Source organism: Arvicola amphibius, chromosome 14 (genome assembly GCF_903992535.2).
Source record: "Arvicola amphibius chromosome 14, mArvAmp1.2, whole genome shotgun sequence".
NCBI lineage: Eukaryota > Metazoa > Chordata > Mammalia > Rodentia > Cricetidae > Arvicola > Arvicola amphibius.
This window is the reverse complement of record NC_052060.1, coordinates 3,354,857-3,367,087: the sequence shown is the minus strand read 5'-3', so window position 1 is coordinate 3,367,087 and position 12,231 is coordinate 3,354,857. Positions and strand designations below refer to the sequence as shown.

At 43.9% G+C, this 12,231-nt stretch overlaps 1 protein-coding gene across 4 annotated transcripts in view; it reads right to left on the bottom strand.

Moving 5' to 3' along the window:
- Window positions 1–1,110: 1,110 nt before the first annotated feature.
- Window positions 1,111–12,231, bottom strand: part of Gatad2b (GATA zinc finger domain containing 2B) — a 67,736-nt gene continuing 56,615 nt past the window's right edge. The window contains exons 6-11 of one of the 4 annotated variants that reach the window (XM_038311372.1): window positions 11,855–12,025; window positions 10,835–11,150; window positions 7,749–7,951; window positions 6,380–6,490; window positions 6,106–6,223; window positions 1,111–4,729 (exon numbers count right to left, since the gene is read on the bottom strand). In XM_038311372.1, the coding sequence (XP_038167300.1) occupies window positions 4,596–4,729; window positions 6,106–6,223; window positions 6,380–6,490; window positions 7,749–7,951; window positions 10,835–11,150; window positions 11,855–12,025 (1,053 nt within the window). In that variant the 3' untranslated portion in view covers window positions 1,111–4,595. The remainder of the gene's footprint in view (window positions 4,730–6,105; window positions 6,224–6,379; window positions 6,491–7,748; window positions 7,952–10,834; window positions 11,151–11,854; window positions 12,026–12,231) is intronic. The other 3 variants (XM_038311373.1, XM_038311374.1, XM_038311375.1) reach the window with 3 other exon arrangements.

Sequence of the window (12,231 nt, the reverse complement as noted above, 5' to 3'; positions counted from 1 at the left end):
TACCAACCTGGTGGACATTCACTGGTTAACCATTCTTAAGGATTCTGAGTACAAGGTGAGGCTTGGAGCCTGGTCCGTGTCGTGACATGGCTAGAAACACAAGGACCAAGATGTCACTGGTTTAATATCCTACACATACCTCTCCCTACATCAATACTGAAGCAGGGGACTGGCAACTTTCCAAAGACATTGCCAACAGTAATACCAACGAGTCCTTTTCTTTTCAATTCCTCCCTTGTCTTTCAGTCCAGCACTTCCCTCACCTCAGGGCTTTGGTTGGGGCAGGTGGGAAAAGAACTGTGGGATCTTTAGTGTGGAGGCCAGTGGTTTTCTCCCTCACTTGCACCACTGAGCTCCACCAAAGATCACACAGCAAGCCTGTAGGTCCTAGACATGTACACCATGTCTCCACGTGCCTTGGATTCTTATTTTCTACAATCCTGGACCTGGAGCCCTGTAATTCACAGGAGCAAGCCTCACCTCAATGCACACAACCTGGAATGGTGTAGGTAACTTTCTTAGGATGCCTAAAACCCTTCCTTCCTACTATCTCTTGACAATCCACCCTTTCAGAGGTCCATGAGGTTCTTTTTCTGAAGGTTGGGGGAAATCCCTTGCATAAGAAAGCTTTGACACTGGATTTTGTTATATAGGTATATTGTATATATGCTGATGCAATCAGAGGGGGGAAAACAGTGCAAATACAATTACAATTCATAATAATACTTGGTTTCGATGCCCCCAGGAACTGCCCCATTCCTCGGCTACCTCCCAACCTCCAGCACTTCCCCACAGTATCAACCTAATGCTGGGGGTAGGAAGAGTGGGCAGGTTAGGGTAGGGAGTGGGCTCTGCCAAGGCAGTGCTGGTGACCTGGAGGGATTACTCCAGGGTGGGGAGGGCAAGGCACAAATTAGGGGTGGGTGGTGGGGGAGGTGGCATCTTTAAGGAGGGATGGGGTTGGAGCAGCTGCCAGTCTCAGTGTGCTGGGCCCGGCCCACTCCTCTCCCCACCCTCCACAGCCCTGTCTCCCTACACCCTCCCCTTCCCCAGAAACCCTTTTGCACGGATCATACACAAACGGGCACATTACAAAATGACATAACACAGTTTCACAATATCCATGGCTAGGGCTTTTTTTTTCTCTTTTTCAGTTTTTTTTTTCTACACAATGTACAATTCCTTTTAAATGGATCAAGAAATAGCTTATATACACGAATGAGTCCTTGTTATAACATCTCGGCAGCAAATATCATAAGCTAATGAAGATCTTGATGAAAAGGAAGGGAACCTAGGATGAGTCGGGGAAGGGGATGTGGAGAGAAGGGTTATGCCTTCTAGAAAAAAGGGAGGAATGGGAATGGCTTAGGGAAAGGAACAAAAGTAAAATATCAAGAAGCATCTTTACAAAGCAGTTCTATAGCTAATTCCTTTTAAAGGGGCGAGGAAAGGTAACCAAGGCAGGAAAACATTTATCTTGGTGTCTTTAAAAAGAAATGTCTACCATACATATATCCCAAAATGCAGGAAAAATACTTATTCAGCGATGGAGTTCAGATGCTACGGTCAGTGACAAAATAAACTGACAAATAAGGACCTCTGTCTCCTAATTTTACCCCAGCCTTGCCACTAATCCACCCTTTCCAGGTTTCTACAGAGTAAGACACCGGGCTTTAGTGCCTCAGGGTCTAGAGGAAGCCAGAGCGTACTGGTTGGAGCCTCACTCTACTGACACCTGGGAGCCAAAGTCCAATGGTAAAGGACAGCTGAACTCAGGGCCTTTCCTCCTATCCTTAGGGCATGAGGGTTAGTATCTAAAGGCCCAAGGCCTGAGGGTGAGAGCTTAAAAAAAAAAAAGGCTTTGAAGGACACAAGGCAATCAACGCTGTAAAATGTAGAGGCTTAAGAAAGGGGACAGGGGCAGGATTAAGGGAGGAGATGGAGGCTAACACTTTACCATGATTAAAAAAGATCTCACCCCTCTTACTAGTTCCTGGGAAGGACATGAAGATGGGGAGAAAGAGGAGAAATCAAACCTCAGCAACTGAGCAAAGGGCCACAGAGCTATACTAGTCAATAAGCAGCTTCTATGTAATTGACCCTGAAGGGATAAAAACAGGGAAGACTCTACCCTCTCCCCTATGGCCTCAGCACCTAAATAGGCACTGTATTATATGGGTTTTCCTTCCCCACCATTCCCCATTTCTATAATCTTACTTCCAAACCCTATTCAAAGTGGCCTGGCTCCCAGGGAGAGCCTAGCTCAGGGCAGGGACAGGCCCCAGCTGGACAGTATTGCACATTCTCTGTTCCTTTTAATCTCAACTGACAAACTTGGGCACCTTGTACCTATGAGCACCTCTGAGCTGGGGGTCAGGGAGACTTAACAGAAATGGCACTTCATCACGGGGTAGGGAGAGGTTAGACAGACATGCCACAAGGCAAGATGACTGGTAAGAAAAACATTTAAAAAGTGGAGGAAAAAAAAACTTCCCATTTTGTGGAAGAGAAAAACAAAGTCAATTTATCCAGTGCTTTCAAAGCACAGAGGGCAAAGAAAAGATGTAAGAATATATCTTTATATATATATATATATATGTATATAATTTTAAAATAATCCCAGACCCAGCTCCATCAGCCCCCCTCCCTCCCCACCACTTACAGTCAGGGGCACCACATTCCCCAGAAAAATACTTGAAATGACCTGCTCAAACTACGTGTTCCTAGCATCTAGCATCCAGGTCACTTCCCCACTGGGGAGCCCAGACACAGCTGTGTCTCTGCTCCTTTATTAAGTGCTCAATGAATCTGAAGAAAGGAAAAGCCAGGAGGGCCCGTAGGGCCAGTATAATCACCCACAGTGGCACTGGAGTATTGTGAAAAGACCAGAGTAGGGGAACTGAGCTTGATTTCAGCTTCCACCCTACCCCCAAATTTTATGGGAAAGGTGTGCAGTTTGTGTGTGAATAATTTTAAAAGTGCCTTCTTTAAAAAAATTATTTAGTTTTTAAAAATAAAAATGAGGGAATTTCCTCAGGTGGCTATCAAGGGCAATATATCACACAACTCCTCATACACCTGCTCAGAGCGTCCCCAGTACACTCTGGCGGCATCTAGCGCTGTAGAGGCAGGTGCACACACACTGAGGAGAACAGAAACCCTTCATTTTCAGGCTTCCCTTACCTCACAACAGCTTGGTCCCCACCTCCTTGCCACAGTGTGGGCAAACAGGATGCTAACCTCCCTAACCCCAGAACAGCAACATTGCACAATTCAATTCATTCTCTACATTAGTAGCGCCTAAGAAAAAAATTAAAAAAAAAAAAAAAACAAAACAGCAAAATTATTAAAATTTTGGGGAAAGGAGCTTGGGGAAGACAATACTTGTATAGCTGAGGGCCAAAGCTGGTTTGACAAAAGTTGCTTGGCTCTGAGGAGTTGGATCTATAGTCAGCATAGCAAAGGTGGAACAGGACACCAACCTGATTAGGGGCTACAGCCATATCTCTCAGCATTCAAGAGGGCAAAGGGACAGAAAAACGCAAGGATCTTGACTGCTGGGAGAAACCTCTCCTGTCACGTGATTCACTTACACCTATTACAACTTCTAGGACAGCCAGCCACCTGCAGCTGGGAGGAGCCACTCCTCTGGGACTATAGTTAGAAGGAAGATTAACATTTGTTAAGAGGGTATGAAGATGTGATGGGAGACAATTTTTACAAAGAAAATAAAATGAACAGTCTTGGGATGGTTGGCCGGGAACGGACTTCTGTATCCTCACTGGGGTCAGAAGACCATCTTATTCCTCCAGCAATGAAAGGCCAGGGCCTGGTCGCAGTCCTCTTTGGGACACTATTAAATTTATGTCACATCTCTTCCCCCAATCTCCCTACAGGTAGTTTTTGTTTTAAGCTTCTCCCTCCAAGCTCTTTTCCTTATTCTTAAAGAGCCCCTCAAACTGTCCAGATCTTGACCAACCATAGCTGGGATGCTAGTCCTGCTTGCATGGTGATGACGCCTATTCCACACTCAGGTAAGTGTCCTACACTCTCTGTTATGTCCTACTGGGCAGCTGAGGATCCACTGCACTCTGCATGTGATCACTGAACTGTATATCATTTGTATTTTTTTTTTTAAGAGGGAGCATTAGCAGAATGGAGGTAGGGAAGGAAAGAAAACAGAAGATGGGGGTGTTAACCGTTCATAGAACAAAGGGAAGACACACAATATAATTAAAAATGATAATAAAATTATAGCATAAACAAACTTTAGAAACACACATCAAAGGGCTTAGATTCTCCCCAGGACCTCATTCAGACCTCTATCAGAGGTAAAGATCCACCTCACCGTTACAGGAAATCGAAGAGAGAAGACAGAGCAGCAGGAGGACAGATCGCAGCAGGGTGAAATAAGGAGAGGTGGCAGGGCGGGACGTGTGTTTTCTTGCTGATGTCTATTTTTGTCTTCTGTTTTTTCGGTTTTGCTTTCCGTGTATGGTAGGCACCAGTACAGGCACTGCATGCGACGGAAGTTGGGGGGCAATAGGAGAAATGGGTAAAGGATTCAAGGATGGGCCGTACAAGTGGAACAGGCGTTATTTTTGTCCACTGATGGACTGAGATATAGACCGGGGAGGGATCATGTCTAAAAGGTATTCACGCTGCCGGTCTGCCAAACTGGGGGCTTTATGTCCTCCGATGCCAGTGTTCAAATATGCAATGTTGACACCTAGATTTGGGAGACAAAAGAAGAGGACAGGTATTAAGAAATGGTGCTGCACAGGAGGAGATGGGGAGGAAACATGCAATTGCCTGCACTTGTCTAGCCTGAGCTAGCTTCGTTTCAACAGCAGCTACGCTCTTACTCCCAAGCTCCAGAGAAAGAGCTCCTTCAGACATGTCAGCCCTAACTGGGTAGTGGTGGCACACACCTTAGTCCCAGCACTTAGGATGAAGACTGGTGGATCTCTGCGAGTTCCAGGCCAGCCAGGACTGTTATACAGAGAAACCCTGTCTCGAAAAACCAAAAAAGATCAGCCCTACCAGGAATAATGAACAGTCTTTACAATACAGCATAGAAGAACGAGGTTAAACAGCGGTAAGAGAAAAATGATTGAAAGGAAGAGAAAAAAATCTACAATCTGCTCTGATTTGGGAACCACTGAGTGTGGAAAAGAATCCTAGATCATTCATACTAGACAGTAGACCCTGCTGTTTTAGCCAACAGAAATAAAAACTCACATGCTCAACAAAAGCACATCAGAATTCAATTTATAATGGTGGGGACCCTGCTGTTTTCACCAGAGTCCTAGTGCACGTGTAAGACTTAGTAAAAATTCATGTGCAGAATAATAAGCATAGTTATGATGCCCTGAAGAGAAAATAGAAAGCAAAGGAACAACGGGCCTAAAGGGGCTGCTAAAAATTTGTGCATAGGGGCTAGAGAAGGCTCAGCAATTAAGAGCACTGGTTGCTTTTTCAGAGGACCAATGTTTGACTCCCAGCACCCACATGATGGGTCACAACTGTATGTTAACTATACTTCTGGGTGATCAAGACACCCTACTATGGTCTCCATGGGTACCAGGTATGCAGTGGAATACAGACATACACGCAGGTAAAACACTCATACACACTAATGAAAGAAAAGAAGTGCGCCAGACAGAAAGCTGTCAGCAAAGTGCTTGCCATGCATGTATGAGGACCTGAACTTGATCCCACCGCAGCCATAGACAAAGCTGGTTTGGTGGTGCATGCTCATAATCCTAGCAATGGGAGCCAGATCTCTGGAGTTTCTGGCCAGCCAACCTACTTCATCAGCTGGAGGCCAGTAAAGGACCCTATCTCAAAATACAAGTAGATAGTGCTGAGGAATGACACTCAAGACTGACTTCTAACCTCTATACATGCACCCATGTACACAGAAAGAACTGTGCACTAAAGCTAGGTGGTACACACCTGTAATTTTAGCACTTGTGATGGAGGAGTTCACAGAAGTAGCAGCCTTGGTTACACAGCAAGCTCAGAGTCAACCTGAGCTATACATGACCCTTAAAGCAGAGACTAGTCAACTCTGAGGTAAGTTCTGAAATCAATCCATCTTACCTGGCATACCAAGGAGGCCACCTGGCACAGACAACTGGGGTGCCTGTGCAAAATTTGAAAGCATGGATCGGGCAGATGTGGGTATACCACGCTGGAGGCTGCTCTGGGGCTGTGGAGCCTGCAACAAGGGGACAATTGATGAAACCTTATCATTTACAGAACTTATACAGAAGTTCAAGTAGAAGACAAAGGCACAAGAGTAAAAGAGAACAGAACCATTTCATGCAGAAGTACAGCCCCAAAGAGAAAGCAGGGCTGGGAAGAAGTTCCTCACCTGCCGAAGTGTATGATGTCTCATGATGGTCTCTTGTTTACTGACACTGGATACAGCTGGAGCTGTAGTAGGGGAGAGTGCTGCCTGCTGCTGTAATCGCTGTTCAATTTCCTGTTGGGAATTATTAGATGAGATTGAACAAGACAGCACCTAATTTTCTAACTAGAAAATCAAGGGTCTTATTTCTGTAATGATGCCAGTTAGTTACAATAATTCGGAAAAGGCAAAAAGTATGGTGAGATGGTCACACTAGGATCCAGGAACAAGCAGGCAGCGTGTCTTATGGACACAAGCATTCCCTTCTCTCCAGAATGCTGGCTTTCATGAGGACAACTGGAGGACAACGGATGGTGATGTGATTAAAGCTAACGAATCATTGAGGTCCTATTTATCGCTGTAATTTTTTAAAAAGAGATTCATTCATGCATTCATATCTGCATGTAACCACCATGCAGTGCTGGAGATTGAAAGAAACCAGAGCTTTAGATGTAGAAGCAAGTGCTCTTCCATTAAAGTAGAAATCTTAGTTTTGATTCCTGTCTATTTTCCATAAGGCTCGTGACGTTACCTAAGGGCCTCTGATGGTTAACAGAGTGGGAAATGGGACAGGTACAAGGACCTGAGCATAACTCACCTTCCTTCCCTCTAGAGAGACTAGTCCTGTAACTGTTATCCATGAATGCTCACATGCTTCTGTCACCACTGGGCTTCCCGGGCTACCTGATCTTATCCTTCCCTTTGCCATTTAACCACAGATGGCGGACTTCAAAGTATGCAGCAAATTCCCCACAGCAAAACCCATTTCTCTGACAAGAAAATCAAGTGGAGACTAGAGGGCCTGGATGTTGTGATGGATGCCAGTAATCCCAGGTCTCAAGAGGCAGATGGGAGGAACACAAGTTCTAGGCTATTCAGAGCTAACAGTGAGACTTTCTTCAGAGCTATGGAAAAGTCAATTTTCAAGCTTTCGGAGTGCTGGGACTAAAGGCAAGTGTCACCATACTTGAGAAGAAAAGGTGTTTTTTTGGGGGGGGGGGGAATTACTGCTGTTTCTTGACTCCTCCCCCTGACCTCAGACACACACACACACACACACAGGGTTTCTTTGTATAGCTCTGGCTGTCCCGGAACTTGCACTATAGATTATTCTGGCCTTGAACTCACAGAGATCCACTTGTTTCTGCCTCTTGAACGCTGGGATTAAAGACAATTGAGACCACACTTTGCTTTATTTTTTAAAGAAACCTAGGTTTCCAGACCCAGAGGTCTATGGCAACCACATGGTTAATCCTCCCAAACTACAAGCAACAACCTTCTGGGAAAACCAAACCTGTTGAGATGACTGTGTAGTAGAAGCCGGAATTCTCACCTGTTCTTGCTGTAGAGCTTTAACAAAAGCATTTTTCAGCCGGTTGGTGTGTTCAGCTTTTAGAGCCTTTTTCTGGTTTGAAGTCATACACTGCTCACAGAGGATCTTACCATTCTTTTCTTGCTTCCAGTGAGGGGTGAAATCTGTACGGCACTGGGCACATACAAAGGGTTCGACCCTCAGAAGTGAGGCACAGTTTTTGCCTAGATACCAATAAAAAGAATAATTAATGGAGTCACATCTCCCACTCTTCTGTTTCTCTTCATTTAAGTATCTTTCCTACAAGTCAGTTCTGTTATCTCAGAGACTACACAGCAGGGTCAGTGGGATCTCAGAGCATGAAAGTGCTTCATGGGCAATCCTAAAGGAACTGCGTTCCATCTTTGAAACCCATATAAAGGTGGAAGGGAAGAAACGATCTCGCAAAGTTGTCTGTGGCCTCCCAATGTGTTCGTTGACACACCAACAAAACAACAAGAAACTATACAAAAACAAACAAACCAGAACAATTCAGGGAACTGGAGTTCAACAGTTAAAAGCACTTTGTTGCCCTTACACCCATACAGTGGCTCAAAACCACCCGTAACTCCAGTTCAGAGACTTGATGCACTCTTCTGAAGTGAGGGCACCAGGCAAACATGTGGTAAACATACATATATGCAGGAAAAACACTCATCGAAATTAAATAAAGAACCTTAAACTTATTTACTGTCTTGTAAATAAATGACAGCGGCTCACTATGTGGGTCAGGCTGTCCTGAAACTCAGAATGTACACCAGACTGGCCTCAACTCCTAAGATTTGCCTTCCTCTGCCTCCCTAGTGCTGGGATTAAAAGCCTTATTTTTTTCTAAATGCTATTTAATAAATATTTTGACTTGATAATCAGAACAGTTGGGAGGCTAGGGAAAGAGGCTCCTAAGCTTGAGGTAAGGCTGGGCTACAGAATAAGGCTGAACCCTACCTGGCTATATTGTGTAATCCTGTTACAAAAAACTCATAATAAATTCAGAATCAAAGGGCTCCACTTAACCAATGCTTTGTTTTTATTTTATTTTTTTCCCAAGACAAGAGTTTCTCTTTGTATTCCTGGCCATTCTAGAATTTCCGCTGTAGACCAGGCTAGCTTTGAACTCAAGAGATCTGCCTGCCTCTGCTCCCATTAAAGGTGTGCACCACCACTGCTGCTTGGTTGCTGTTTGTTGACATCACTTTATACTGAACTTTCTTTTCCTTTACATATATACATATTTACAACACCCATTTATCAGGGTCTAAATAGTTACTTTGTGCAGACTTTTTGAGACAAAGCGTTACATTGTAGCTCAGACTGGCCTAGAACTCATGACAACAATCTTTGCATCAGTATTCCAAATGTAATTATAGGCATAAGCCACCTTACCTGGCTGAAATTAAAGTACTCTGATCTGTTTACAGCTAATGTTAGTCAGTCCCCTAGGGACTTTCAGATACTATTTGGAAATTTAAGCTTATTGATGCCTGTTAGCATCACACTGCATGGTGTGAATGTCTGGTTTAATACCGGGCTGCAATTTTCATGTAATGACGCTTGGTTATTTATATTAGTACATACAGTTTTTCCAGCAGAATCATTAAAAGGACAGGGACTGAATATAACAACTCAGCACAAGGTCACAAAACATAGAAACTCTATTCATCTAAAGAGCAGGCACAGTGGTATGTGCCTCTACAGAGGTCAAGGTAGGGTAGATCCCATGTGAGTTCAAGGCCAGTTTGATCTACACATAGTTCCAGACTAGCCAGAATTATATATAGTGAGACACCGTTTCAACAAAACAAAACAAAAGGGAACTAAACAAGATGTATTCATCATTCTGTTTCCTGATTGTGGATGTGATGTGACCAATTGCTTCAAGCTCCTGATGCCTTTGATTTACCTACTATGATGGATTGATTATACTCCCAAAATGTGAGCCAGAACAAACAAACTCTCTTTAAAAAGAAACACTATATTGAAGAAAATAACAAAACATACATTACCCTTCCCCCATTTTGGGCGGGGGTGGGGGGATAGGATACTATGTATTACAGGGTGATCTAAAAATTGATTATGTATCTGAGGATGTCCCTGGACTTCTTATCTCTACCTTCCAGGATAAACAAGTATTTTACCACGTGAATTACATCTCTAGACTCTACTTTGGCTTTTAAGACTTACTTCATGTGTATGGGATTTGGCCTGCATGTATGTCTGTTAACTATGTGTGTGTGCTTGGTGCCATGCCAAAAGAACTGAGTTATGAATGGTGGTGAGCCACCATGTGGGTGTTGGGAAATGAACCCAGGTCCCCAGAAGGAGCAGCCAGTACGCTGAGCCACTGAGTCATTTCCTTAGCCTCCTTTTTTGAGATACTGCACGCCAACAGCTTGTATAAGTGATGGGAGAGACTCTGAGGGCAGTAATAATGGATCAGATTTAATTTACTTAGAGACAAGGTCTCATTATGTAACTCTGTGTGGCCTCAAACTTGAGCTCCTCCACTCTCAGTCTCCTGAATACTACAGTTATCTGTATGTACCTCCAACTTTCTTTGTGAGACAGGGTCTTGCTATGTTGCTCAGGCTAGCCTCAAACTCTCAGTATTCTCTCACTTCAGTCTCACTGGTGGGGCTTAAACCATGTGCCACTAGACCCAGCCTAGGAATACTAAATAAACGTAACAATTTCAAGACAAGGTCTCAGTTTGTAACCCAAACTGGCTGTCACTTTATTGTTTTGTGTAGACCAGGTTGGCCTTGGATTTGGAGTAATTCTTCTGCCTCTCCCTACAAAGTAGTGGAATTATATCAGGCCAGGATTAAGAGCAGTTTTGTTGTTGTTGCTGTTTTGTGAGACAAGGTGCCTCTGTGTTGCCCTGGCTGTACTACAACTCTCTCTGTAAACCAGGTTAGCCTCTGTCTCTCTCAAGTGTTGGAATTAAAGATGTGGGTCACCACCACCAGGTTGTAAGGGGAGTTATACGATACAGTTACCTATAATACTAAATTCTCTGCCAGAGGCTTAGCAACCCCTTGCCCAGAGACTTAACTAGAAGGAAGTGTTACCTTGGCTGTCAATGACACTCTGGACGACTTCTTCCAAGCCTACCATGTAGATAAACTCGCTATTGGCCGCACTAGGCAGGAAGTGAAGCAAGGGAGCAGGAGGTTTTGGAGGTGGTATCTCCAGCAATGTCTTTTCCAGCTGTTTTCGAAGAGCCAGTTTGGCTGCAGCCTGTGAGTTGGCAGCATCGCTCATGGCACTGGGGCTAGGAAGTGGTGAGGACACTCGGTTCACAGTCCCTGGTTGGATATGGGAGGCGAGGTTCATATAGATGGCAGAAGATGTTGTGCGCTGACAGGGAACAGAAGAACTTGACTGCTGAAACAGAATAGGGACAGGGCTGGTGAGTATGAGAAGACTAAGTCTTGACTGTCTATAATCCTGGTCTGGACGATTTAGTTTCTTCAAAATGGGAACACTCAACTCATCACTGATAGATAACACTGGCACATAAGAAAAAAGAATGATGGCACTTAGAAGCTAAAGTTGTTTGAAAAAGACATCGGGGATGCTTTCTGTCAGGTATCTATGCTTTATCACATACATACCTTCATCTCCTTTTTTTTTCATGCATATATTTATTTTTGAGAATCTCACACATGAGTAACGTATTATGTCATTTCCATCCCACTCTCACCTCTAGGTTAAGATCTCTTTTTCTTTCTGAGACAGGGTTTCTCTGTAGCTTTGGAGCCTTTCCTGGAACTCGCTCTGTAGACCAGGCTGGCCTTGAACTCACAGAGATCTGCCCACCTCTGTTTTCAGAGTGCCAACACTGCCAGGGCTAAGATCTCTTTTTCTAAAGGCACATTTTAGCTAATTTGCCTCTGCTCTACAACATATTACTTTTTCTACCACCATTTCTATATAATCCCTTAAAGTATCCATTTTGGGGAATGCTCTCTATTCAGACCACTCTTTTGTCCTAGTTACTCTATATACAAAACTTAAAAGCTGTGGCTCTTTGAATAAGTAAAGCAAATAAAGTATTTTTTCTATTTCTATACAGTGCTCGCTCTTACTGGTTGATAACTGATGGCGGGGTTCATGTTAGGTGTTGTGGTGCGTACAATGCCAGGCTTCGGTGGCCCCCGTTGACTCTGAAGCTGGGCTGGATTTGGTGCAATAACACGTTGAGACATCAACATGTGCGGAAGGGTAGTGTTGGTTGCTGAACGGATGACACTATGACCCTACAGGGAAGAACAGGAAAAGAACTCACAGACAGCACAATACCTCTGGACGACTTCTTAAAAATGCAAAATGCAAAATGAAAACACTACTTATAATGAATAGCTAGTAGAATCATGGGAACACACATCTGATAATTTTGTACAGTAATCAACAGGATAAATCTACCATTACTCTAGTTTAATATGTGTGTGTGTATGTGTGCATG